General features: G+C 43.2%; 1 protein-coding gene across 1 annotated transcript in view; it reads right to left on the bottom strand.

Moving 5' to 3' along the window:
- AOAH (acyloxyacyl hydrolase) overlaps positions 1 to 26,459 on the bottom strand; it is a 198,038-nt gene that overhangs the window by 59,040 nt on the left and 112,539 nt on the right. The window contains exon 11 of the mRNA XM_040353220.1: positions 10,460 to 10,554. Coding sequence (XP_040209154.1) covers positions 10,460 to 10,554 — 95 coding nt within the window. The remainder of the gene's footprint in view (positions 1 to 10,459; positions 10,555 to 26,459) is intronic.

The following is a 26,459-nucleotide window of genomic DNA, read 5'->3' as shown; positions in this document are numbered from 1 at the left end:
CGAAATGAGTGTAGCACATACAGTTGTGCTCATAAATTTACATACTCTGGCAGAACTTATAATTTCTTGGCCATTTTTCAGAGTTTAGTGTTTGGCTGAAGCCGATTATTATCAATCAACTGTGTTTACTCTTTTTAAATCATAATCACAACATAAACTACCCAAATGACCCTGATCAAAAGTTTACATACCCCAGTTCTTAATACTGTGTATTGCCCTCTTTAACACCAATGACAGCTTGAAGTCTTTTGTGGTATTTGTGGATGATGCTCTTTATCTTCTCAGATGGTAAAGCTGCCCATTCCTCTAGGCAAAAAGCCTCCAGTTCCTGTAAATTCTTGGGCTGTGTGGCATGAACGGTACGTTTGAGATCTCCCTCCCCAGAGCGGCTCAATGATAATGAGGTCAGGAGACTGAGATGGCCACTCCAGAACCTTCACTTTATTCTGCTGTATCCAATGACAGGTACACTTGGCCTTGTGTTTTGGATCATTGTCATGTTGGAATGTCCAAGTACGTCCCATGACATATATATAAACACACACACACACATACAGTATATATTGTCAGGGGTTAGCTCAAGGGGGGATCACCTCCCTGGGAAGGAGGCAGTTCAAACAGCAGGTTTTCTTTAAAATCTGACTTGTAGCCAGTTTTATTCTAAAAGGTCTCTCTCTCCCCCCCCTCTCTCTCCCCTCTCTCTCTCCCCCCCTCTCTCTCCCCCTCTCTCTCTCTCCCCTCTATCTCCCCACCTCTCTCTCCCCCTCTCTCTCTCTCCCCCTCTCTCTCTCTCCCCCTCTCCATCTCTCTCCCTCTCTCTCCCCCCTCTGTCTCTCCCCTCTCTCTCCTCCCTATCTCTCTCTCCCCCTCTCTCTCTTCCCCCTCTCTCTCTTTCCCCCTCTCTTTCTCCCCCCTCTCTCTCTCTCCCCCTTCTCTCCCCCTCTCTCTCCCCCTCTCTCTCCTCCCTCTCTCTCCCCCTCTCCCTCCTCCCTCTCTATCCCCCCTCTCTATCCCCCCCTCTCTCTCTTCCCCCTCTCTCCGCCCCTCTTTATCTCTCCCCCCTCTCTCTCCTCCTCCTCTCTCTCTCTTTGCTCCAGTCCCATTTTATTTATACCACCTGCTGGTGGACACAAATGGACCCCAAAATCTGGTCCGGAACCAACCCTGCCAAGGTGCCTGGTCAAACCCGCACCGGGTTCCACCTTAGTTCACTGCAAATGAACGAATGCAAGGTGAAACATAAAGTCCATCGATCACCTCGCCTTTCATAATGTCACAAAATATACACTCACCGGTCACTTTATTAGGTTCCCCTGTTTAATTGCTTAAATACACAAATTGCTAATCAGTCATAGGATAGCAACCCAATGCATTTAGGCATTTAGACGTGGTGAGGATGACTTGCTGAAGTTCAAACTGAGCATCAGAATTGGAAAAACGTTGCCTAGTCTTGATTTCAGCTGCAACATTCAGATAGTAGGGTGAGAATTTGGCGTATACAACATGAAAGCATGGATCCATCCTGCCTTCTATCAACAGTTCAGGCTGGTGGTGGTGTAATGGTGTGGGGGATATTTTCTTGGCACACTTTGGGTCCCTTAGTACTAATTGAGCATCGTTCATCTCTTCTGGGAAGGCTGTCCACAAGGTTTAGGAGTGTATCTATGGGAATATTTGACCATTCTTTCAGAAGCACATTTGTGAGGTCAGGCACTGATGTGGACGAGAAGGCCTTACTCTCAGTCTCCGCTTTAATTCATCCCATAGGTGTTCTGTCATGTTGAGGTCCAGACTCTGTGCGGGCCATATAAGTTCCTATACCTCAAACTTGCTCATGAATGTCTTTATGGACCATGTTTATGCACTGGTTCACAGTCATGTTGAAACCCACAAAGTTGGGACCATAAAATTATCTAAAATGTCTTGGTATGCTGACACCTTAACTGGAACTAAGGGGCCAAGCCCAACCCCTGAAAAACAACCCCACACCATAATCCCCCCTCCTACAAATGATTAGAACCAGTGCACAAAGCAAGGTCCATAAAGACATGGATGAGTGAGTTTGGAGTGGAGGAAATATGAGAACTGAGGTCTTTTTGACCCTAGATCTCACATATAAGAGGTCCTTTCATGCTTTTTTTCTATTACATATATAAGGGACTCATATATATTTTTTTTAAAGGACAGTGTGAAAATAAAAAATGTAAAAAAAATAATATATATATTTTTAAAGCGCCCTGTCCCTCCGAGCTTGCGCATAGAAGCAAACGCATACATAAGTCGCGTCCGCATATGAGAACAATGTTCAAACCACACATGTGAGATATTGCCACAGTCGTTAGAGCCTGAGCAGTAATTCTAGCCCAAGACTTCCTCTGTAGTTTAAAACTAGTATCCTGTAGACATTTTTAAATGTCGCCTTTGGAGATTTTGTAAGGGTATAAGTTTGTCGCCATTCCACGAGTGGGTGCAATTTTGGTTGCCGCCATGAGCCTAATTCAAGCAAATGTAACTACTGTGTGTTTTTTGTTTTTTTTGTATAAGCTTTCTACTTTTTTTGGTATAATGGAGTTTTCTTTTAAATTATGTAAACTGATTTTGAGTTTTACATTTAACAAGGAGGTCTGGCTTAAAAAAAATAAAAAATAAAAGTCCACAGCTACAAACACTGTAGCTGCTGACTTTTAATAAGGACACTTACCTGTCCAGGGTGCATGCGATGTCGGCAGCCGAAGCCGAGCAATCGCTCGGGTCTCGGCTGCCCAACCGCCATCCTCGGTGGAAATCAGGATGTTAAGTGTTGCGGCTTCACTGCTCCATTCCCTACTGCGCAGGCGCGAGCCGCACGGCGCTCTTTGAATGGGCGGATGTCTCCTGGGACACACACAAGGTCCCAGAAGACACCGCTACCCATTTCCCAGGAGGCAGGGCAACGAGGAGAAGAAAGAAGACAAGGAATAGGCAGATTAGGAGATCTGCCTAGTAACAGCCACTTCTGGTAAGAAAGAATAAAATAAAAATTCCAATTTTTTTGTAGCCTTTTTGGCTATTTTTATTTATTTATTTTTTAGGGTGGACCTCCGCTTTAAAGTGTAGGTTAACCAGGGGTCTCCAAACTGTGGCCCGAGGGCCAGATGTGGCCCTTTGCTTGCTTTTATCCGGCCCTTGGGGCACTATTCCTCCCACTGACACTAACAAGGGAGCACTATTTCTTCCACTGATGCCAATGATGGGATGCTATTCCTCCTACTGATAGGGGCACTACCCCTCCTCCTACTGACCACCAACCCTGAGGCCAAATTTATTCTCACTGATGCTTGGCCCAGGACATTTTCTGCCCCAGCTGGACACAATCTAGCCCTCCTAAAGTCTGAAGGACAATAAATTGGCCCTTTGTTTGAAAAGTTCGGAGACCCCTGATGTAAACCCTTATAGTTTTTTAAATACAGTATAGCACTGAAAGTGTTTCATTATAACTCAAAAATTCCTAGAAAACTTGAGCTGATCACTTCCTCTACTTGTACCCAGCTCTCTGCGGACTACAGAACCTCTCCCACTATGTTGTGGGGATGGGGAAAGGTGGTGGAGTAATCGTAACATAATTCCTGTCTTGGGGTGAGCAGGTGAAAATAATGGGTAGAAAGCTTGGGAAAAGGAAACTGATGCTATCACCATATCCAAGGATTGGTGAGCTACAATATATTACAGATTTGCACGTTTTAAAGTGATTATTGATTTAGATATTTTTTTTTTTTTTCAAGATTTTGCTGCTATATTTAAAACGCAAAATAAAGTTCTTCTTTCAAAGCAAACAAATACTTTCTGCTGCCTGTGTCGCCAAGCATGTTGGATGCCTAGACCCCTGCTGTGCGTTGTGGGTTCTCTCAAGCCCCTATGTCCTGCAGTGATGAAGAAGCTGGTGGAAGAAAACAGTGCAGCGGGGGGGGGGGGGGGGGGGTTCCTGCATACAACACTCCATGAATCAATGGAAGCTGAAGGTCTTTAAGCAAGCTTCTCTTTTCAACCAACTAAAATTTGACAGCACAGGCAGTGGGACAAGAAAGTGTTAATTGCTTGCCTTGCAGCAAGACATTTATTTCATGTTTTAAAAGAGCTGTAAAGCTGAAGGTATAAATAAAAAATAAATATTTAGCTTTGGATTAAAAAATTCTTTAAACCTGCACAGCATGGCTCAGACTGCCGATGGGAACCAGGCTTGGCTATACCACATAGTGCTACCCTGTTATCACTGGAAGCTTGCTAGGGTTTTTCTTTAGTGTAATGTGCAGATCGGTCTCAGAGAGAGCATAGTGAGTGAGTACAGGCCCGGATTCACGTACAGCGGCGCATCTTTAGACCTGCGTAGCGCATCTCATATGCGCTACGCCAACGTAAATCAGTGAGGCAAGAACTGTATTCACAAAGCACTCGCTCCCAAACTTTCGCCGGCGTACCGTAAATTGGACGGTGTAAGCCCGCCTAATTCAAAGTAGGAAGGTAGTGGGCGTGATCTATTATAATGAAGCGTGACCCCATGTAAATGAAGGGCCAAACGAACGGCACGCGCATGCTCACAATCACGTTGCATATACTCCCTAAGATACGACGGCTCAATGCCTACGACGTGAAGGTAACTTACGCCCAGCCCCATTGACGTACGACTTACGTAAACAACGTAAAACACGACGGCTGTTCCCTGGTCCATAACCTAACATAACTTACCCCTGCTTTAGGTGGAATAACTTTACGCCGGACGTACGCCTTACGTAAACGGCGTAGACTACTGCGATGGGCGTAAGTACGTTTGTGAATCGGCGTATCTAGGTCATTTACATATTTGACGCGTAAATCAATGGAAGCGCCCCTTTGCGGCCAGCGTAAATATGCGCCCAAGATACGACGGCGTAGGAGATTTACGTCGGTCGTATGAAGCCAAAATTCAGGCTTATCTTGTTTGCTGAATAAGGCGCATAGATACTACGGTGCATCTGTGAACTTACGCGGCGTATCAGAAGATACGTCGGCGTAAGTCCTTTCTGAATCCGGGCCATAGTGTATAGTGAGTAACAGAGTGAAAGGTGAACTCCATACTACATACATATCATTTAACCACTTGCTGACCAGCCGCCGTCACGCGGCGGTAGGTCGGCTCATTGCTGCAAAATGCCGTACTGGTATGTCGGCTCCTTTAAGAGCCATAGCACGCCATAGCACGCACGCGCACGGCCACCTGCGAGAAAGAGAGTCAGAACGGCATACAGTATCTCCCAACATTTTGAGATGTAAGGGACACCTACTAACAAACGTATGTAGGCATAGGACACGCCCCCTGCCACACCACCTTAAAGGAGATCTAACCAAAAAAAAGGTTAATTATATCCACAAGGACTTTTTTTTACGACTACTATTCCTTTACATTGGCTTTTAAAATGTACAAATGCAGAAATTTAGAAATCGGATGAAAGGTTTAGCACTGGGAAAGATAAAAAGGACATATTAAATACAACGATATAGATCAGACCAAAATGAGGGACAAATGAGGAGGAATGAGGGACATTGCTCCGAATCAGGGACAGTCCCTCGAAATCAGGGACAGTTGGGAGCTATGGATCGGGGATCTGTCAATGTAAACAGTTATTAGGAACAGCGATCTCTCTCCTCATACAGTCAGTCTCATCCCCCCCACAGTTAAAAACACCTCCCTAGGGAACACATTTAACCCCTTGATTGCTCCCCAGTGTTAACCCCTTCCCTGCCAGTGACATTTACAGAGTAATCAGTGCATTTTTATAGCATTGATCGCTGTATTAATGGCAATGGTCCCAAAAAAGTGTCAAAAGTGTCCGATCTGTCCGCCGCAATGTTGCAGTCCCGCTAAAAAATCGCAGATAGTCGCCATTACTAGTAAAGAAAAAAAAAATTACAAACCTATCCCCTATTTTGTAGACGCTATAACTTTTGTGCAAACCAATCAATATATGCTTATTGCAATTTTTTTTTTACCCAAAATATGTAGAAGAATACATATTGGCCAAAATTGACGAAGACATTTTTTATTTTTTTTTATATTTATTATAACAAAAAAAAAAAATTTAGTTTTTTTGGGGAAAAAAGAACGTCAATTTTGTTTGGGTACAGTGTCGCACGATCGCGGAATTGTCAGTTAAAGCGACCCAGTGCTGTATCGCAAAAAAAGTCCTGGTCATTAGGGGGAAAAATTTTCGGTCTGTAAGTGGTGTGCTTTGTGTATTTCCTCCAGATCTGTGCAATAATCCAGTTTGAAACTTCCTGTATTAATCAATTGCCGTATACTGTACATATATGGTGGCAAAGTGGCTCCCCTGTGCAGAATCACGTACCTGTACGTGATCCTGCATTTCCAGGTCTGGCGCGTGTGCTGCCGGCGAACTGCTGTGAATGGTCAATGTCCCCAGGGACCTGCTGACTGTTTGGGAAACAGGCAGAATGGGGATCTGCCTATGTAAACAAGGTAGATTGCCGTTTTGTGACAAGGGAAGGCTGTGATCCTGTGTTTCTGCTAAGCAAGAACATGGATCTCTGCTAGTGTTGAGCAGAATACGCCATATTCGATTTCGCGATATATCTCGAATATATAGTCGAATATTCGAGATATATTCGCTAAATTCGAATATTCGTGATATTTTATCGCAATGAAATGATTGCGAATTTTCGCTATTGCGAATGCGAAAATAATTGCGAATTTTCGATAACTGCGGTAGGAGCACTCTGATTGGCTCAGAATATTCTTGATATTTTTTCGAAATTTCGCAAAATGCGAATGCGATATTTACTGCGCAATTTCGACAAATGCTGTAGGAGCACTCTGATTGGCTCAGAATATTCGTGATATTTTACAATACAAAATAATTGCGAATATTCGGCAAATGCGGAAGGAGCACTCTGATTGGCTCAGAATATTCTTGATATTTTACAATACAAAATAATTGCGAATATTCGGCAAATGCGGAAGGAGCACTCTGATTGCCTCAGAATATTCTTGATATTTTACAATACAAAATAATTGCGAATATTCGGCAAATGCGGAAGGAGCACTCTGATTGGCTCAGAATATTCTTGATATTTTACAATACAAAATAATTGCGAATATTCGGCAAATGCGGAAGGAGCACTCTGATTGGCTCAGAATATTCTTGATATTTTACAATACAAAATAATTGCGAATATTCGGCAAATGCGGAAGGAGCACTCTGATTGGCTCAGAATATTCGTGATATTTTACAATAGAAAATAAAAAGTGTTTTGCATTGGTGGTGATTCTTTACTCTATCCATCTGTCACAGCCGTTTGTCAATCAAACACCTTGAAGATTGAACACGTTCATGCTGCATGCTTTGGACTTTTTTTCACTTCACATATCAAAGACATTTTTATGAAAGATTATTTTTCTATTATTGGGACTATATTTCTTTATATATTTGTTTCACTGTGTATTTCACAAGTTATTTGCGCTTGCTTATTTTATAATTTGCCCACATGTCTTGTCACTAGACATATTTTTTATTCTTGTAGAGCGACTCCATTTTCTGTCTTGTATTAATTTATGTTGTATAACATTTTTGAGTTGCTGCTGTATTCTCCCCTTTTTTTAAGGTATGCGCAATTTTTTCCTTCTTACAAAAAAAAATAATATCAAACATACAAATATTCATAACAGAAACATACACAAAGCCCCCCCTTTTGCACCAGAGACAATCAGAGTTCTCCTACCACAGTTATCGAAAATTCGCAATCATTTTCGCATTCGCATTAGCGAAAATTCGCAATTTTTTTTTTTTCAATTCAGCAACATAAAAGGATCGCCTCAGCTTAGCTACTCGGCCCAGGGTCTCTAATCATACCAGCAATGCTTTTAGACGTCGATAGGATGTGATCTGCTTTAAAAAGAAAATTGAAAAAATGCGAATATTCGGAATCGCGAATATTCACTGCGAAATTCGAAATATATTGCGAATACTCGAATATGCCATATTCGAGCCGAATATTCGCAATACGAATATTCGTGAGCAACACTAATCTCTGCCTTCCCACAGTACAAGCACCACCCACACAGTTAGTATATAGTATGTAGGTGCTATAACTTTCATGCAAACCAATCAATGTTCACTTGGGATTTGTATTTTTATTTTTTACCAAAGACATGTAGCAGCATACATTTTGGCCAAAATTTATGAAGAAATTTACATTTCTCTATTAGGTAGAAAATATATATATATTTTGTCCCCATAATTTTTTGCTTACATCACAAAAGATACAAAACTAAAATACCACCAAAAGGAAAATCTATTTGTGTGAAAAAAAAATGATATCAATTTTGTCTGCTTACAGCATTACATGACTGCATAATCACCAGTTAAAGCGATTGTAAAGTTTCAATAATTAAAAAAAAAATAACAGACATGTCATACTTACCTCTGCTGTGCAGTTCATTTTGCACAGAGTGGCCCCGAACAGAGACTTCTGGGGTCCCTCGGTGGCTCTCGAGGCTCCTCCCCACATCAGATAACCCCCTGGGAGAAGCGCTCTCTCGAGGGGTTACCTTGCGGGCGCGCTCCCCAGTCCAGCATTCGGCGTTCATAGCTGCCGAATGTATGACTCGGCCCTGACCCCACCCAACGCCGGCGTCATTGGATTTGATTGACAGCAGCGGGAGCCAATGGCTGCGATGCTACCAATCTATCAAATCAAGAGCCGGGACCCCGTAGAGAGGGAGAGTGCATCTCCGCCGACTGAATGAAGGGGCTCAGGTAAGTAAAAAGGGGGGGGGGGGTGCAAGGTGTTTTTTCACCATAATGCATAGGATGCATTTAGGTGAAAAAACACGAGGGTTTACAGCCCCGTTTAAGTAACAGTGAAAAATGGCCTGGTCATGAAGGGAGTAAAATCTTCTGGAGCTCAAGTGGTTAAACTTTCTCCATAGGGCTTCTGCTTCATCCCGCAATGTGACCAGAAAGAAGCTAGACTTGGAACATACTGTAATTGGTTGAAAACTCTCAAAGAGCAAACAGGGTCACTGGAGAGTGAAGATCTTTTCCTGTGTGTACAATGTGCTCATGACAGTGAAAATATGTGATAATAATGAGAGGTTGCCTGCTGATGCATAAATGTGCTAAATAATATGGTTGACTGCTCTGTTATTGTTTCATCTCATGAGTTAAGTCTTCTAGCCAACATTCCTTAGACCTTACTCTAATGCCTTGTACACACAACCAGTTTTCCTGTCGGGAAAACCACCATGACAGCTTTTGGCGGGGGAAAACTGTCCGTGTGTATGCTCCATGGCAGTTTTCCTGACAGGAAAACCGCTGGGAATCCCGGCGGGAAAAATGAGAGCATGTTGGGCTAGATTCAGATAGATCTGCCTATCTTTAGGCAGGCGTAGCGTATCTCAGATACACTACGCCGCCGTAACTTAGAACGGCAGGTCCTGTATTCAGAAAGAACTTGCGCTCTAAGTTACGGCGGCGTAGTGTAAATGGGCTGGCGTAAGCCCGCCTAATTCAAATTGTCCAGGCAGTGGGCGTGTTGTATTAAAATGAGCCTTGACTCCACGTAATTGACGTTCCTAACGAACGGTGCATGCGCCGTCCGTGAACATATCCCAGTGCGCATGCTCGAAATCACGTCGCAAATAGTCAATGCTTTCCACGTGAACGTAACTTACACACAGCCCTATTCGCGTAAGACTTACGCATACGCGTAAACGACGGAAAATTTGACGCTGTCCCAACGTCCATACTTAACATTGGCTGCGCCTCATAGAGCAAGGGTAACTTTATGCCGGAAAAAGTCTTACGTAAACGATGTATCTTTACTGCTACGGCCGGGCGTACGTTCGTGAATAGGCGTATCTAGCTGATTTACATATTCTAGGCGTAAATCAGCGTACATGCCCCTAGCGGCCAGCGTAAATATGCAGTTAAGATACGACGGCGTAGGAGACTTACGCCGGTAGTATCTTAGCAATATTTAAGCGTATCTCAGTTTGAGAATACGCTTAATCATACGACGGCGGGGATTCGGACTTACGACGGCGTATCTACTGATACGCCCGGCGTAAGTCTACCTGAATCTGGCCCGTTTTCTTTTTTCCTGCCGGGATTCCCGGCGGGCTTTTTCCTGGCAGTTTTCCTATGGGAAAAACTGAGGGGGAGCATACACACGGCCGGGTATCCCGGCCAAAGCTCTCATGGAAGTTTTCCTGCCAGGAAAACCGGCCGTGTGTAGGGAAAAAACTACCGAGCAGGTTCTCGGCTTTCCCCTCAGTTTTCCCGGCGGTAAAAACCCGTACATGTGTACGAGGCCATAGTGGACCATTAGTATCAATGTTCTTCATGTTATATAATACATGTAAGCTTGTATAACTATAAAAAGTTGCAAAAATATCGTCATTAGATACTCAAAATAAATATTTACTTACCTTTGAAAACTGAGCAGGTGTGACCCACTCGGGAGGGATGTGGAAGTGGGCTGATGCCGAGTCTCCTAACACTACAATACCCATTGCATCTGTACCTAAAAAACCCATAAGACAAGTCACACCAGAGTACAATGCCCTATCTTTTAATAAGCAGAACTATATGCATATTTTGTTATTAATTCCCCACCTCCACAACATTTTTCTAATTTGTATCTTGTAGCTAAGCATTTTTGCTGGCCAGCGATGGGCTGTTTTTTCAAAACACTTTTTTTAATGAAAGCGTAATGAAGATTCCAGTAATCAGCACTTGCAACATTCTCGACACAAAGCAATCACCGACAACCAACAGAACTGGGAAATATGAAATGAGTTCTCAGTTTAATGGAAAATCATTTTCTGTAAATGGTTGTTTGTAAAGAAAATGTTATCAATATAGACAGCCGTTTAAAGCGCAGGACAATTTTTCTCTGAGGCCTCGTACTCACGACCAAACATGTCTGCTGAAACTGGTCCGCGGACCAGTTTCAGCGGACATGTTCGTTCGTGTGTAGGCAGTAACGTACAGAATTCCAGCAAACAATCGTCGGCCAGACCGTTTTCCAACGAACAACTGTTTCCTGGTCTTGCTTTAAAACAGTCTGCTGGAATCGTGTCCGTCAGACATGTTCGGTCGTCTGTACACAAAAGCAGCGTACAAAAACCCCGCGCATGCTCAGTCCAAATGAGGAGACGGGAGCGCTCGTTCAGGTAAAACTCGCGTTTCTTTGGGATATGGCACATTCGTCATTAGAAACCTTTTATTCTAGCAAGAGAACAATGTCTTAAAAAGGCGCACTAAACCACATTTTAAAGCCTCGTTTGATTAATTCTTCTCTTGCTAGAATAACCCCGTTCTCTTGCTGATGCAATTTCAATAGAGTTGTCCCATACTGAAATGTCACATTTCTTGCTTGTGATGTAATCCTTTAATAATGTTTTCTATGCCAGACGTGTGTTTTGGTTGGTGGTCCTCCATAATTTAGAGTATTCATTTTTGTAAAGGAATGTGCATTTTTTTAATTTCTTTTTTTGTTTCTAGTTATGTCACCATTTAAACTATTTTTTTTTTACATGTATTTTTAATTTTTTTTTTTTTTTTTTGGTGTTTCATTAGAGAATATTAAACCATGTTGGCACACCAAATGTCCCCCCCCCCCCCCAAGGAGTGTGTCCTTTGTAAATTACCCATTGTATATTTATTAAAGGTTTGCTGCCTAATAATCCCCACAGTATATCAAACAATAGACATGTTTTCAAATGAAAGCAAAAGGCCTTTTATTCTGGCAAATGTCATCACAAAAAAATAAAAAGAACGGCAGCACTAGAATAGATAGCAAACTATATGCAAACTTGCATTTCCAACATGGTGAAGGATAAACTTCCAAGCCTCAGGAGCCAAACACAAAAATATTAAGCAGCAGCACACAAACAAAGGAACCCAAACTGTGGTAGTACAAACAAGATGTCCTTTATGTGGAAGGAAATGGAAGGCAGAAAATCAACGTTTCCTCCTCTTTCCAGCCTTCCCTCCAGGCAGCCTTCCAGCGGATCGAACACGGGGTCTTGCAGGTGGGGTTGATGTGGCAGCAGGAGGATGGTGTTCCGCAAGCCGGGCCGGGTCACATAGCCCAGTGTCTGGGGTCAGCAGGCCCCTCTGCATCCACCAAAGTACCTGGTTCATCAGGGCCTTTGCCAGTCTTCTCTGGTCCTCCTCCCCTTCATTTAAATCATGGGCCAATGAGGCACTGAAGGCCTCTGTGGGGTTGAGGGGGGCCCTCATGATGGCGCTTGCCTCCTGGATCATGCGGAGGCTTGCCTCCTCCACAGGCCTCAACTGCCTCCTTCGGCCTGATGGCCTCACCTGGGGGGGAGAAGACTGGCTGGTGGTGGTTCTCCTGGCCGGGTGGACCTGCTGCAGGCCACTGGGCCCAGCCTCCTCCTGGCTGCCACTGACCCCGGCCTCCTCCTGGCTGCCACTGACCCCGGCCTCCTCCTGGCTGCCACTGACCCCGGCCTCCTCCTGGCTGCCACTGACCCCGGCCTCCTCCTGGCTGACAGACACCTGAGGATCTGCCACCTCCTGGCTGATCTCTTCTTCCTGTGTGTAAAAAAAAGGAATTTTTTTACAATTTCGCTAAATAAAACCACACTCATTTTCATGTTTTTCGTTCAGTATTTTCTGTTCATTATTACTTGAATACACTCTACTTCTGACCCCTGCAGTTGTCATCCCTGACACCTATTTGTCTGTACACCTTTTTGTTTGTTTTTTTCCAGCTTGGTTTTTTTTTTTCAATATCTAATCATTAATCCACCAAGAATTATTTAGGCCATAAATATAGAGGAAACTACTATACCTCCTCATCGAAGGGTGGCAGATCTGCATCTCTGTCAGCCAGGCCCTCTTCCTCCGACTCTGCAGGGCTGTGGTCATCTGGGGAATGTCCGCTGGAAGGTAGCATGGAGGAAAGGTTGGAAGAAAGACTGGACATCGTTTTCCTGCCTTCCATTTCGTCCCGCAAAAAAGCCATCTGTTTATAATACCACAGTTTGGGTTCCTTTGCTTGTCTTGCTGCTGCTCCCGATTTTTTGATTTTATTAGCTTTGTATGCTCTCCTGTATGTGCTTCTGAGGTTGGCAAGTTTATCCTTCACCATGTTGGCAGTGCATCCTGGCACCCAAGTTTGCATATAATTTGCTAGCTCTTCTAGTGCTGCCGCTCGTACCTCTTTATTGCAATATAACGAGTGTTTTGAATTCCACAGGATGGGCGTGTCCTGGTATTTTTGAAGTAAGGCCTCTATAGATTCCTTGCTTTGTAGGAGGTCCATTGCAATTTTTGAAAAATTATATTTCTTTTTGAGTCTAGATTACAAAAACATAAACCACAGAAAAATAAATATTCAAAAGGATCAGCGTTGACCTTGATCTAATATGTGTCTTCAAATTTATTACCTATATCTAATTCCAAACACAGTCTCTCTTGTTTAAACAATGATTGGCAGCTCGGCCGCATTGCTTGTACCAAACATTGATTTGCTAGATGCAGAGCCATTGTTCACATTGCAGTAAATATTTTAAATATATTAAATTAAACAATGCTTACAAATGACAGTTTTCATCTAGGCACTCTTTCATGTGTAAATCTCATACCCCTGACAATGGATGACATAAAAGACACTTCCTAATGACCTCTGTACAACCAACACTTGAACAATACTTTGCCTGATCTGAATACACCATTCAAAAACTTGTCAATGAGGTACAGCATTGTTCACATCTCTATTTTGTGAGGTGTCCAAAAGCATTTGGATACCAAAATAACATTGTGGTACCCCATAGACAGAATAGCTTAAAAAGGGTGCAACCAACAGCCCAAACCCCCATCCCATGTGTCTACATTTTCAAGGCCTCTGCTGATCACATTTTTAAATTCCTTACCTTCCTGTCTCTCGCTCCTCGTTTCTCACGCTCGCCTAATTACCGCGTAAGATGCGTAATCACGGCGTAAACCTTTTTAACACTCCGCGTATTTATGAAACCCCGCCCTCGTCACCTTTGCGAGGCCCCTAATCAATGATTTTAGGAAATATGGCGTTAACTGTGTATGTTCTGGATGCGCTCGAAGATTCTCCGCGTAACGGACGTAAACACGTTGTTTGCATTCTCTACACTCCGCGTATGTATTAAACGCCGCCCTCTTCTCCGCCCATGGCGTAAGAATTCATCTTTTCCACGCCCATAATCTCTGTGGGAAAGGAAAGATGGCGATGTCACACGAGCGGGCACGATGCTCTCATGCCACAAGTGAAGGGACAGAGGCAGGGACGTCCCGATCAAGGAAAAGAAGATATAAAGCCACTAATATGCGGTTCCAGGAAATGGTGGAGTTAGTTTACATCATGCGAAAAAAGGACTATGATGGTGAATTAGGGCCATACAAGACCCCTAACCGCCGAAAGGCACATATTATGGACAAGGTGGCGAGGAGAATGCAGAGGATGTTTGGGATCACCAGGTCCAAGGAACAGCTGAGGAAACGATGGTCAGACTTAAAATTGAGGGAGCCACATCAGATGAAGAAAATACTTAAAATTCTGCGTAAAAGTAAGTAAATATATATTGGGTTTGGGGGGGGGGGGGTGGTGATTGTCTGCAATAATGTGTTGCCATGTATATTTCACCATCTGCCTCCTTGGCCTGCTTGTAATTTTAAAGACATGTTGTTATTTATTTTTTAGAACATAAATAACTACATATTTACAAACAGTGTTCTTAGTAAACAACGTAACATCACATAGTTTATCAGAAAGGCTCGGTTATTCCAGGAACAACACACCTGGACATGGCTCACTGGCCAAAAACTTTGTTTGTAAACATTGTGTAAAAGCTAGTTCTATAAAAAAAAAGAAGGAGAATGGGAAAGGCAAACAGGATTCATTCTAAAAACAGTGGTAATAAAGCAGATGTTTTCACATCTGCAATGCAGAGCACCTGTGTCTCCCCAAATCAAAAATGGGTTTTGGTAGGGTATCCCAGAAATACAGTTTAGGGGGGACATCCATGTGTGTCACTTTGCTAAAAAGGGGCAGGATCAGAGCTTGCCATATAGAAGTAATTGCAAAATGTAGGTTTGGTGAAAGATAAAAGTAACTAAATGAAAGCATCTTCTAAGCAATGTGTGCGATTTATGCTCTCCAATATCTGTGTGCTGATGAGTCTACATTTTTTTTGGTTTATTTCAGGGGAAAGAAGTCGCCAGCATTTGGAGGAGGCAGAGAGGGCCAGACAAGGCCAAAATCTGCCATCTCAACATGTGGAGGAGGAGGAGGATGTGGAAGGAGAAGAGGATGTGGAAGGAGAGGAGGATGTGGAAGGAGAGGAGGATGTGGAAGGAGAGGAGGATGTGGAAGGAGAGGAGGAAGGAAGAAAGGAGGAAGGAAGAGAGGAGGAAGAAGTAATTTTGGACTTAGAAGTCATAGCAGATGAAGGGCAAGTGGCGGAAGAACAATTTGGCGAATTGAAAGAAGGTGGATTGATGGATGAAGGAGGAGTCCAAGATGATGGGGAAGTGGTGGAAGAAGGAGGAGTGATTGAAGATGATGGGGAGGTGGTGGAAGAAGGAGGAGTGATAGAAGATGTCGAAGAGGTGGAAAGGAGAAGCCCATCAGGTCAGTGTCACCCTAGCTTGATTCCAAAAAACATATGTAGATAGGCCTCATTGAAAAATAATATTGTAAATGCCATTTTTTTTTTGTTGGTTTAGGGGAGGAGGATGGTGTGCCAAGATTTTCACGTGCAAGTGCTGCTATAATTATTCAGCAGGTAATGGAGTGCAGCACTGAAATGCACAATATGCGTGAAAGGATGTTTCTCATGGAACAGAATGTAACAAATGTCCTTTTGGAATGCAGCACGGAAATGGACAATATGCGGCAAAGAATGATGGTAATCGAAGCAAATTTTAAGAACATTATTGACATGATGGGCCGTGTCAAAGACTGAAACACCCCCCGCCCATCCCCCGCCCCCACAAACATTTTAACAGTTTGAATAATGAATACGCCAAAATTTGAAGATACACACACAGTGTGCCAACATGTGCTATCTGCCATCACAGAATATCTAATGTCTGTGCTTTGTGGGTCCAACCCCCTCCTCCATCCTCAAGTAGTTGAGAGGAAGGGTTTGCTCCCACAAAACACAGACATTGATCACCCATGATGTCAGATAGCACATGTGGCCATTTGTCTGTTGAACCAATGACATTTGGCGAGTTTGCACTGAATGTGTGTATCTTCCAATTTTGGCGTGTTCCAGTGTGAAAGCACACCATGACTGACTGCTGTTGTGAGTTTTTATATTTTTTGAATTTGATTTTGTTACTTTTTGACCATGTTGAACATTTTGGGATACTATAAAGTTTAGACCATAAAGAATAAACAACGCCAAAAATTATTTTCAATATATATATAGAATTATAAATCTCTCTAATCACTGAATTTAGTGAAGTAGAGATTTGACTCCAAATTCTCACCCAAAAATTTTGTTTTAGAAAAACACACCAAAAACAAGAAAAATGGTTACAAAATTATTGTTTTTTGTGCCTAAAAAATATGGCCAAAAATAAATTTAAGGCGGTAAACACCCCACCAAATATAATCTATATATATATATATATATGTAAACAATAAATCTAACTATATTTGAGGAAAAAAAAAGTGAACTTGTTAATAAATGTATAATCTGCATAATATTTTTGGTTGAATTACCTGAAAAAAAAAAAAATTTTTTAACAAATTTTGAAGACTCCTAAGTACAAAAGCAGGGAGTAATGAAAAAAATCAAAAAATTTTTTTGGGGTCATGAACAAGCAAAAATAAAAAAAAATTGACCTCAACATTTACAAATGGAGTTGCTTCTTATTTCTAGACTCAATACCCTGTTTGTAGATGAGTGAATACTGTGCAAAATGTGGTTAGTTACTAAAAGTGGAGAAATCAATTATGCATTACAATTGAAGAAGTTAGTTAGAGAACCAGGAAGACAGAAAAAGAGAAAAAGCATTAATGACAAACAACTGTATAAAGTCCAATGGTCTAATTATTTATTATTTTTTAGAATATTCCTTTCTTTGGGGGCCGAATTAGAAAGAAATATGATCTGGCATAGCAATGGCCCCCCGACCCATGAAGTACTCAACATATTTGTCGCGTACCTCACGAGCTGATTGGGGGGCCAAGCCAGCGCGACCAGTGTCCAGCCCGGGAAGGGGATCTGAGGGTAGTCTTGCCTCAGAACCGATGTCGGGTAGGTACGTCTGGGAGTGCCTGCGTAAAAAGTTGTGCAAAATGCAGCAGGCAAATACAACGGTGTCCAATTTATATTCCGCCAGATGTATCGATGTCCTGAACAGGCGGAACCGGTTGGTGAGTATCCCAAAGGCATTCTCGACTACCCTCCGAGCCCTGGCCAACCGAAAATTAAACACACTCCTCTCTGAGGTGAGGGTCCTCTGGGGAAAAGGCCGCATGAGGTGAGGACCAAGCCCGAAAGCCTCGTCCGCTAGGAACACAAACGGAAGTCCTTCCACATTATCTTCATCTGGTGGCAATGCCAGACCACCAGCTTGGAGACGATCATAGAAATCAGTCCGTGCGAACACTCCCCCATCAGACATCCGGCCATTCTTCCCCACGTCCACATATAGAAACTCATACTGTGCCGACACCACCGCCATCAACACAATACTATGATAACCCTTGTAATTATAATAGTAGGACCCCGAGCGGGGTGGGGGCACAATGCGGACGTGTTTCCCATCTATTGCTCCACCGCAGTTTGGAAAATCACACCGCTGGGCAAATTGGGAAGCCACAGACTGCCATTCCTGTGGTGTGGAGGGTAGCTGTGGGGACAAACAAAATTAGAGATTTAGTACTTTGTAACAAATACATCCTACAAGCATCCTTGTGACAGTTCACAGTATTAAAATTGCATTAGAAAAATGTGCATGGAGAATTTGGAAAATGAAATATATAGGGCCACTTCATTAAGAGACTCCACAGCCCTCTGATGGGGACAATAAAAGTTTGAAGGGGGGGGGGGGGGGGGGAAAAACCCCAAAAAGTCCTGTTTGAAAAAATGGCAAGGTGGGTTTGTCCCTAGGATAGCATGCTGGACAGGTTAATATTGGGTAAGGGACAAATATGCAGGTAGGCCAAGAATAAAACATGTAAAGCTGATATCAACATGCATAGGGAGAAAAGCTAACGTTAGTTAAACACACAGCATATCTGGGAAAATAAAAATAAAGTTAGTTGGCCACATTATTAGAGCCAGGAAACTTACCTTAATATACTCCTCATGCATAACTTTGATGATGGCAGCACACGTGTCCGGTATGATGACCCCAAGCGCCTGCGGAGAGATGCCTGTCGAGAACTTGAGGTCCTGCAGGCTCCTCCCAGTCGCCAGGTACCGCAACGTGGCAATAAGCCTCTGCTCGGCCGTGATGGCTTGGCGCATCACAGTGTCCTGCCTCGTGATATAGGGGGACAGAAGATCCAGCAGACGGTTGAATACGGGGTCCGTCATGCGGAGAAAATTCCTAAAGTCATTAGGATTATTCTCCTGGAGTTCCCTAAGCAGAGGCATATGTGAGAACTGGTCACGCTGGCGCAACCAATTCTTGGTCCAGAAACGCCTCCGCCCCCTGTTTCTGGCCAAAGTACTGGACAAATGAACATATCCAGCAGCCATCCCATAAACAGCACCAACTCGCGAAAATTGACGCTGCTGCTCCATCATGGCTTCAAACCGGCCGGCTGGTCAGTCAAGAACACACTGAAACAGAAAGCACTCGCAAATCCAGCACTACCTGCGACAAACGCGCGACAAACAGATACGAGCGCACAGGATGCAACTGCTAAAGCAGAAACAACCTGCTTGCCTATAGCCGAATGACAACTACGTTACCGCAAGCACACGCACTGAACCCGTGAATACACGCTGTCAAAGCCTGGAGACCGAGAAGCGCGAATCAGCTCTAACCAAACCTTCACTAACACGAGCAAACACGTAACTAGCAAAAGAGGAACAGAGGGCGGCGCCATTAACTTTGGTCTTCCCCTTTATAGTGACGTCGTACGTAGTTTACGTGCACGCGTTCCGGTACGACGGGAATTTGGTCCGCTGGTGTGTACACGCCAGCGGAACAAAACACAAATCAGCCTTGTACGCCGGAAACTGTCGGGCAGACAGTTTCCAGCGCACAGATCCGGTCGTGAGTACAAGGCCTGAAAGTTACATGCTACTTTTCAAAGCACAGATGGTCAGAACCAAAGACTGATCCGCTGAAAAATGACTGATTAAACAATTCTAAAATAAATTACTGCTGCTCACTCACTGATTATTTTAAGAAATTACATTTGTTGTAATCTATTCTTTTTCATGATTTTTTGCGTTTTTAAGAGATGGTAGCAAAGTATTTTAATAATGTGCTGGTGTTTATATATATATATATAATGTTTTATAATGCATTTGTTGGCATTTCACAAACATTTGGCATATAATAAATATAGTGAATGTTTGTAAAATGCCAGCTAATGCAAACATTAGACACTAGGGGCTAGATTCATAAAGACTTACGACGGCGTATCAGTAGATACGCCGTCTTAAGTCCGAATCCGCGCCGTCGTATCTTTAAGCGGTATGCTCAAATTGAGATACGCTTAAATGTTGCTAAGATACGACCAGCGTAAGTCTCCTACGCCGTCGTATCTTAGTTGCATATTTACGCTGGCCGCTAGGGGCGTGTACATCGATTTACGCCGAGAATATGTAAATGACGTAGCTACGCCTATTCACGAACGTACGCTCGCCCGTCGCATGTAAGATACGCCGTTTACGTAAGGCGTTTTCAGGCGTAAAGATAAACCACCAAAAAGATGGCGCAGCCAATGTTAAGTATGGACGTCGGACAGCTGTCGAATTTCACGTTGTTTGCATAAGCCGATTCAGAATGGAGCTGGGCGTAGGTTACGTTCACGCCGAAAGCAAGGAGTATTTGCGACGTGATACTGAGCATGCGCGCGCATGCGCCGTATGATCGGTGCTTCATTTACATGTATGGTAATGAATCGTGAATTCATTACCATACAACACGCCCCCTACCTGCCTATTTTGAATTAGGCGGGGTTACGCCGGGCCATTTGCGCTACGCCGACGTAACTTAGGAGACAAGTGCTTTGTGAATACAGTACTTGCCTCACTATCTTACGTCGGCGTAGTGCAAATGGGATGTGCTACGCCGGCAGAAAGATACGCCGCCGTACGTGAATCTAGCCGTAGACAAGTATCTGCTGATTGTATAAGGCCTGGTTCACACCTATGATTATTTTTGTGCATTTTCAGTTTTGCAGAAACACACTACAGTCCATTTAAGGCTCGATTCACACTAATGCGTTTTTTGATGCATTTTGCAGAAATGCAGGGAAATTTTTTAACATGGGCTCCATCAATGCTTTTTTTGTGCCTCTGCGTTTTTGGAAAGGGCCGGGGACTTTTTCCCGCAAAAAGAAGCTTTTTACATGTAATAGAACTCAATGGACCCGCATCCAAAACGCAAGTACCACGTTTTTACCGTGATTTTGCTGCGAATTTGCCGCGATTTGCGTTTTTTATTTTACTTTTTGTACAGTGTATCTAGCTAGTTGCTAAGGAGGGGGCCCAGAAGCCGGCCGCCGCGTCCTTAACAACCGATGAGTCATCAGCTATCACTGTCAGCTGACTTCCGCCTGAATGTAAAAAAAAAAAAAAATGCAGGCTAAAAAAAAAAAAATCGAGAAAAAAACAGTGTGTGGTCCCCCCGGGCCACACCAGGCCCTTGGGTCTAGTATGGATTCAGAGGGGACCCCCCATACCAAAAGTGAGTACACCCCTCACATTGTTTGTAAATATTTTATTATATCTTTTTATGTGACAGCACTGAAGAAATTACACTTTGCTACAATGTAAAGTAGTGTGTGTACAGCTTGTATAACAGTGTAAATTTTCTGTCCTCTCAAAAACACTCAACACACAGCCATTAATGTCTAAACCGCTGGCAACAAAGCTGAGTACACCCCTAAGTGAAAGGTTCCAAATTGGGCCCAAAGTATCAAGATTTTGTGTGGCCACCATTATTTTTCAGCACTGCCTTAAAGAGGAAGTAAACCCTGATGGGTCTACATAGTAGCATAATGGGCTACTAGGCATTGCATAGTCAATTACCTGAAAACGAAGCCTGCGATGTCACCACTGTCCCCGCTGGATGGAAGCGTCCATCTTCACCCCTCTTCCTTCCGGGGACTGTGACTGGCCGGAGTCGCGTGACATCACTGCTACGCAGGAGCCGCCAGTCATGGCATCATCCCTTTAGAAACTGCACTTTCTAAAGTGTGCATGCGCCGATGACGTCGGAAAATGCGTATATTGTAAATATCTTCTAAACCGTGCAGGTTTAGGAGATATTTCCAGCACCTACAAGTAAGTCTTAACATAGGCTTACCTGTAGGCAAAAGTGGTTGTACAGGGTTTACAACCACTTTAACCCTCTTGGGCATGGAGTTCACCAGAGCACAACAGATTACCACTGGAGTCCTCTTCCACTTATCCATGATGTCATCACAGAGCTGGTGGATGTTAGAGACCTTGCGCTCCTCCACCTTCCATTTGAGGATGCCCCACAGAAGCTCAATAGGGTTTAGGTCTAGATACATGCTTGGCCAGTACATCAACTTTACCCTCAGCTTGTTTAGCAAGGCAGTGGGGGTCTTGGAGGTGTGTTTGGGGTCATTATCATGTTGTAATACTGCCCTGTGGCCCAGTCTCCAAAAGGAGTGGTGCATGCTCTGCTTCAGTATGTCACAGTACATGTTGGCATTCTTGGTCCCCTTAATGAACTGTAGCTCCCCAGTGCTGGCAGCACTCATGCAGGCCCAGACCATGACACTCCCACCACCATGCTTGACTGTAGGCAAGACACACTTGTCCTTGTACTCCTCAACTGGTTGCCCCCACACATGCTTGACACCATCTGAACCAAATAAGTTTATCTTGGTATCATCCAGTAATCCATGTCCTTAGTCTGCTTGTCTTCAGCAAACTAGTTGCGGGCTTTCTTGTGCATCATCTTTAGAAGAGGCTTCCTTCTGGGTTGACAGCCATGCAGACCAATTTGATGCAGTGAGTGGTGTATGGTCTGAGCACTGACAGGCTGACCCCCCCACTCCTTTAACCTCTGCAGCAATGCTGGCAGCACTCATACGGCTATTTCCCAAAGACAACCTCTGGATAAGAAGTTGAACATGTGCACTCAACTCCTTTGGTCGACCATGGCGAGGCCTGTTCTGAGTGAAACCTGTCCCGTTTAACCGCTCTATGGTCTTGGCCACTGTGCCACAGCTCAGTTTCAAGGTCTTGGCAAACTTCCTATAGCCTAGTCCTTCTTTATGTAGAGCAATAATTATTTTTTTCCAGATCCTCAGAGAGTTCTTTGCTATGAGGTGCCATGTTGAACTTCCAGTGACCAGTATGAGAGCATGAGAGTGATAACACCAAATTTAACACACCTGCTCCCCATTCACACATAAGACCTTGTAACACTAACGAGTCACATGACACCATAGAGGGAGAATGGCTGCTGAGTGCAGCAAAAGCTAAACACAAGCTTGTGGAACCACAGGTACAAGCCCACCTACAGCAGTAAATGTGTGATAGATGAGATCTTTGCCTTGGTTTACCAGGATCCAAACGCTACTACAGATACCATCCCAGATACTCTACAGAGGGTCTGGAGGGAGACCTAAAATCCCCACGTTTGCTGAGACCGCTGTAACGGTGGTCATACAGTTACGGTAAGGAGACTGCATTACCACTTCTGCGTGCCTTCCTGGTGGATGAAGTTTGCTCTACTCTTACTTTCCTTTTTAGGCACCAATACAGATTAACTCTTTAAGGACTGATTTTTCTTGTGTTTTATTTGTCACTTCAATGTAGTGGGACTTTATGCACATGTTTTTCTTTATATGTTTTTGTGTCACCCAAACTGTTTTTTCACAAGGCATTTTTTGTAACTGGGAGAACTATCTCTCAGCATTTATTTGATATCACAGTTACAATTTAAGATCAATTTATTTAGATCTTTTTTTCTCACTTATTTGAGCGCTGTACTGTTTATTACTCAGGGAAAATGGCTGATTGGGCCCAATTCAGAAATTTTCACTTAGGGGTGTACTCACTTTTGTTGCCAGCAGTTTAGTCATTAATGGCTGTGTGTTGAGTTATTTTAAGGGGACAGGAAATTTACACTCCCCAGATGAAGACATGTGACCGTGTCGTAACGCGTAGGGATTGGCCGTGGGCAGACATAAACCTGGAGTGACGTGAGAAGGCGCAGAGGACGCCGCTGTTCATTTTTATATTGCACTCGTTTTATCTTTCTTCTGTAAGAGCATTTACACCGTAATAAACGTTCCCCTTTACTGAAATATTACACTATTGGAGGCCCTCTTTCATCCTCTTGTTCCCCATAATGAAGCTTGTATAGGGATTGATCGAGGAGACTGGATAAGGCTGTGGCAGTCTAGGTGGAGAGGCACCGGTGGAAGTGTGTATAGTGTGGAACGATCTGTTCGGTCAAGGTGAAGCCATCTAGGATATCCTTATTGCTGACTTTATTCATTGGTGAGGTGAGAGTTCTGTGAGACCAGACCGGTTTATTCAGTCACTCATCCATCTCTAGGATCTGTGGATATTGAGTTCTTCTCCTCCTTAGGCAGTATTTTACTGCTACATCACATATGGGCCCAGATTCAAGAAGCTATTGCGCCCGCGCAACCATAGGTTGCGCGGCGCAATAGCTGTTTTGCTCCCGCGTAGCGAATGCCCCTGATTCAGGAACATCGCTACACAGACTGCAGCCTAGGATATGACAGACATAAGCCTCCTTATGCCTTCATTTCTCAGGCTGCATTCTTGCGTTGGCCGATAGGGGGCGCGGCCATTGTGATCGGCGTATAGTATGCAAATTGCATACTACCACTGATTCACAAAAGTTGCACGGGCCCTGCGCACGCAAGGTACGGAGTTTCCGTACGGCGACTTTAGCGTAAGGCTGCTCCTACTCATAGTAGGAGCAGCCAATGCTAAAGTATAGCCGCCCTTCCCGCTCGTGAAATTTAAATTTCACGTCGTTTACGTAAGTGATTCGTGAATGGCGCTGGACGCCATTCACGTTCACTTAGAAGCAAATGACGTCCTTGCGACGTCATTTGCCGCAATGCACGTCGGGAAAGTTTCCCGACGGAGCATGCGCTGTTCGCTCGGCGCGGGAGCGCGCCTAATTTAAATGATTCCCGCCCCCGGCGGGATCATTTACATTAGGCGCCCTTACGCAGGGCAAATTAGCATAGCGCCCGCGCAATTTACGGAGCTACTGCTCCGTGAATCGCGGGCAAATCGAAATATTTGCGTGGGTGCAGAGCAAAAATCGTTGCCCTTTGCCCACGCAAATATTGCGCGGTTCTACCTGAATCTGGGCCATGGACTTTATTTATTTATTTCACTTTTGATCACTTCTTCATCATTTATGCACTCTTTGTCACATTATTAGTGTGTTTAAAAGATTATGCGCAAGAATTCACTTTAATTAATCTATTGCTGTGTATTGTAAACACTACTAGTTTTTGCTGCATTTTCATCACTGTTTATTTTGGAAGACTTTATTTATTCATTCACTATTTAGTAGCGCGAAGGACATTATCTATCACTAGCACTGTAATTTCTTCAGTGTTGTCACATGAAAATATATCAAATATTTACAAAAATGTGAGGAGTGTACTCACTTTGTTGAGATACTGTATATTTCAACCTCTAAATGATGATCTTTTTCTATTTTGTAGTAGATAGTGAGGCCAGTGTGTGAATGTGAGAGTGAATGAAATAATGAAGTCCGCACAGAAGCCTTTTGCTTCAATGTCCAACTTTATCGTTGACCTGGTTGGTTATGTACTAAAAATATTCAAAAACAAAACACCACACCTCTGAATCTGTGTATGTAGACTGTTCATGCGTTGGCAGCTGTGTGATTCGAACAGGCTTCTGCGTTTCAAAGGCTAGTTTTGTTAATATAATAAATAAATAAATATTTATTGATTCTTCTAACATTTGACCAATTTAAGCTAGCCATTGGCATTGGATGGCAGTTGAAACTGAAAGTGGGATTTGATCACTAGGTAGGAAGCAATGTTTAATTTTCAAATTTGTATGAGATCAGAACTCTTGGTAAACAGCTAAACACACGGTTTAAATATATATGTTTGCTGGCCTGTTGTAATCTGCTAAAGGAATACAGATTCTTTACAAAAACTATTGGATTTACAAAAATCTGCTAAAATGTCCTGCTAGGCAGGTTTCATGATTATGTTTTGTAGCATCTTATGCCACTGTCTCTAGTCTGTTCATTAGATAATTAATTAGCATCATTACAGCTCTTCAGTTAGCAGGGAGGAGGCCTATGAAGCAGGAAAGGTGAACCATTAGGCTTCATTTCCACTGGCGTTTTTACAGCCACTGTTGTTAGGCTTTTTTACAGCTTAAAAACGCCTGTCCATGTTTATTTTGCAAAAAAAAAAAAAAAAAAAAAAAATTTTTTTGTGAGCTGCAGCTTAAAAAATGCCGCGGTCGCGTTTTTGAGCGTTTTTGAGCGTTTTCGCGCGTTTTTGAGCGTTTTTTAACGTCTGGCGTTTTTACAGCTCTACTCTGGAGCTTCAGAACGCCCTGGTCCTGCGTTTTTTTTACAGCTCAAAAACGCCTATGCCATTTGCAGCTCAAAAACGTCTATGTGGGCATGATGCCATAGAATAACATGGACAGGCGTTTTTAAGCTGTAAAAAACGCTCAGAAAAGTGGCTGTAAAAACGCCAGTGGAAATGAAGCCTTAGGAAGTAGTGTAACTGTGTGGTGTGCAGAGGAATGCCTATGTGCTAAATAACTGAATGGAGGTCTACGCAGATACTCGTATGAATTCTCTCACATTCTGGCTAATAATCATCTTGTATCTATATGTACCTGACAAGTTACTCTAATTCTGCAGAGCTTAAACTGATTATACACTAATGATATAAAGAATGACGACAATAGGTTATCAGGAGGTAAGAAAAGCATAATTATGGTTCTGTTTTTTTAGCAAAGAGATAACTAGACTGTCAAAACACATCGTATTTTTGCAGTTTCTGCTAAATTGTAGTAACTACTTTGGTTGACTACTTGGAAATAGAATAATCTTTGTAACAGGTTGGGCACCTAATATGGAGATACCCATATTAAAAAATAAAACTGTAATTGCCACAGGCAGGTGATGATACTTAAATAGTAGTATGTAATGAAGCTGGATCTGTATTACGCATAGTTTGGCAAT

Source organism: Rana temporaria, chromosome 5 (assembly GCF_905171775.1).
Source record: "Rana temporaria chromosome 5, aRanTem1.1, whole genome shotgun sequence".
Classification (NCBI taxonomy): domain Eukaryota; kingdom Metazoa; phylum Chordata; class Amphibia; order Anura; family Ranidae; genus Rana; species Rana temporaria.
Note: the sequence above shows the minus strand (reverse complement) of the source record. Positions and strands in the feature narration are given on the sequence as shown.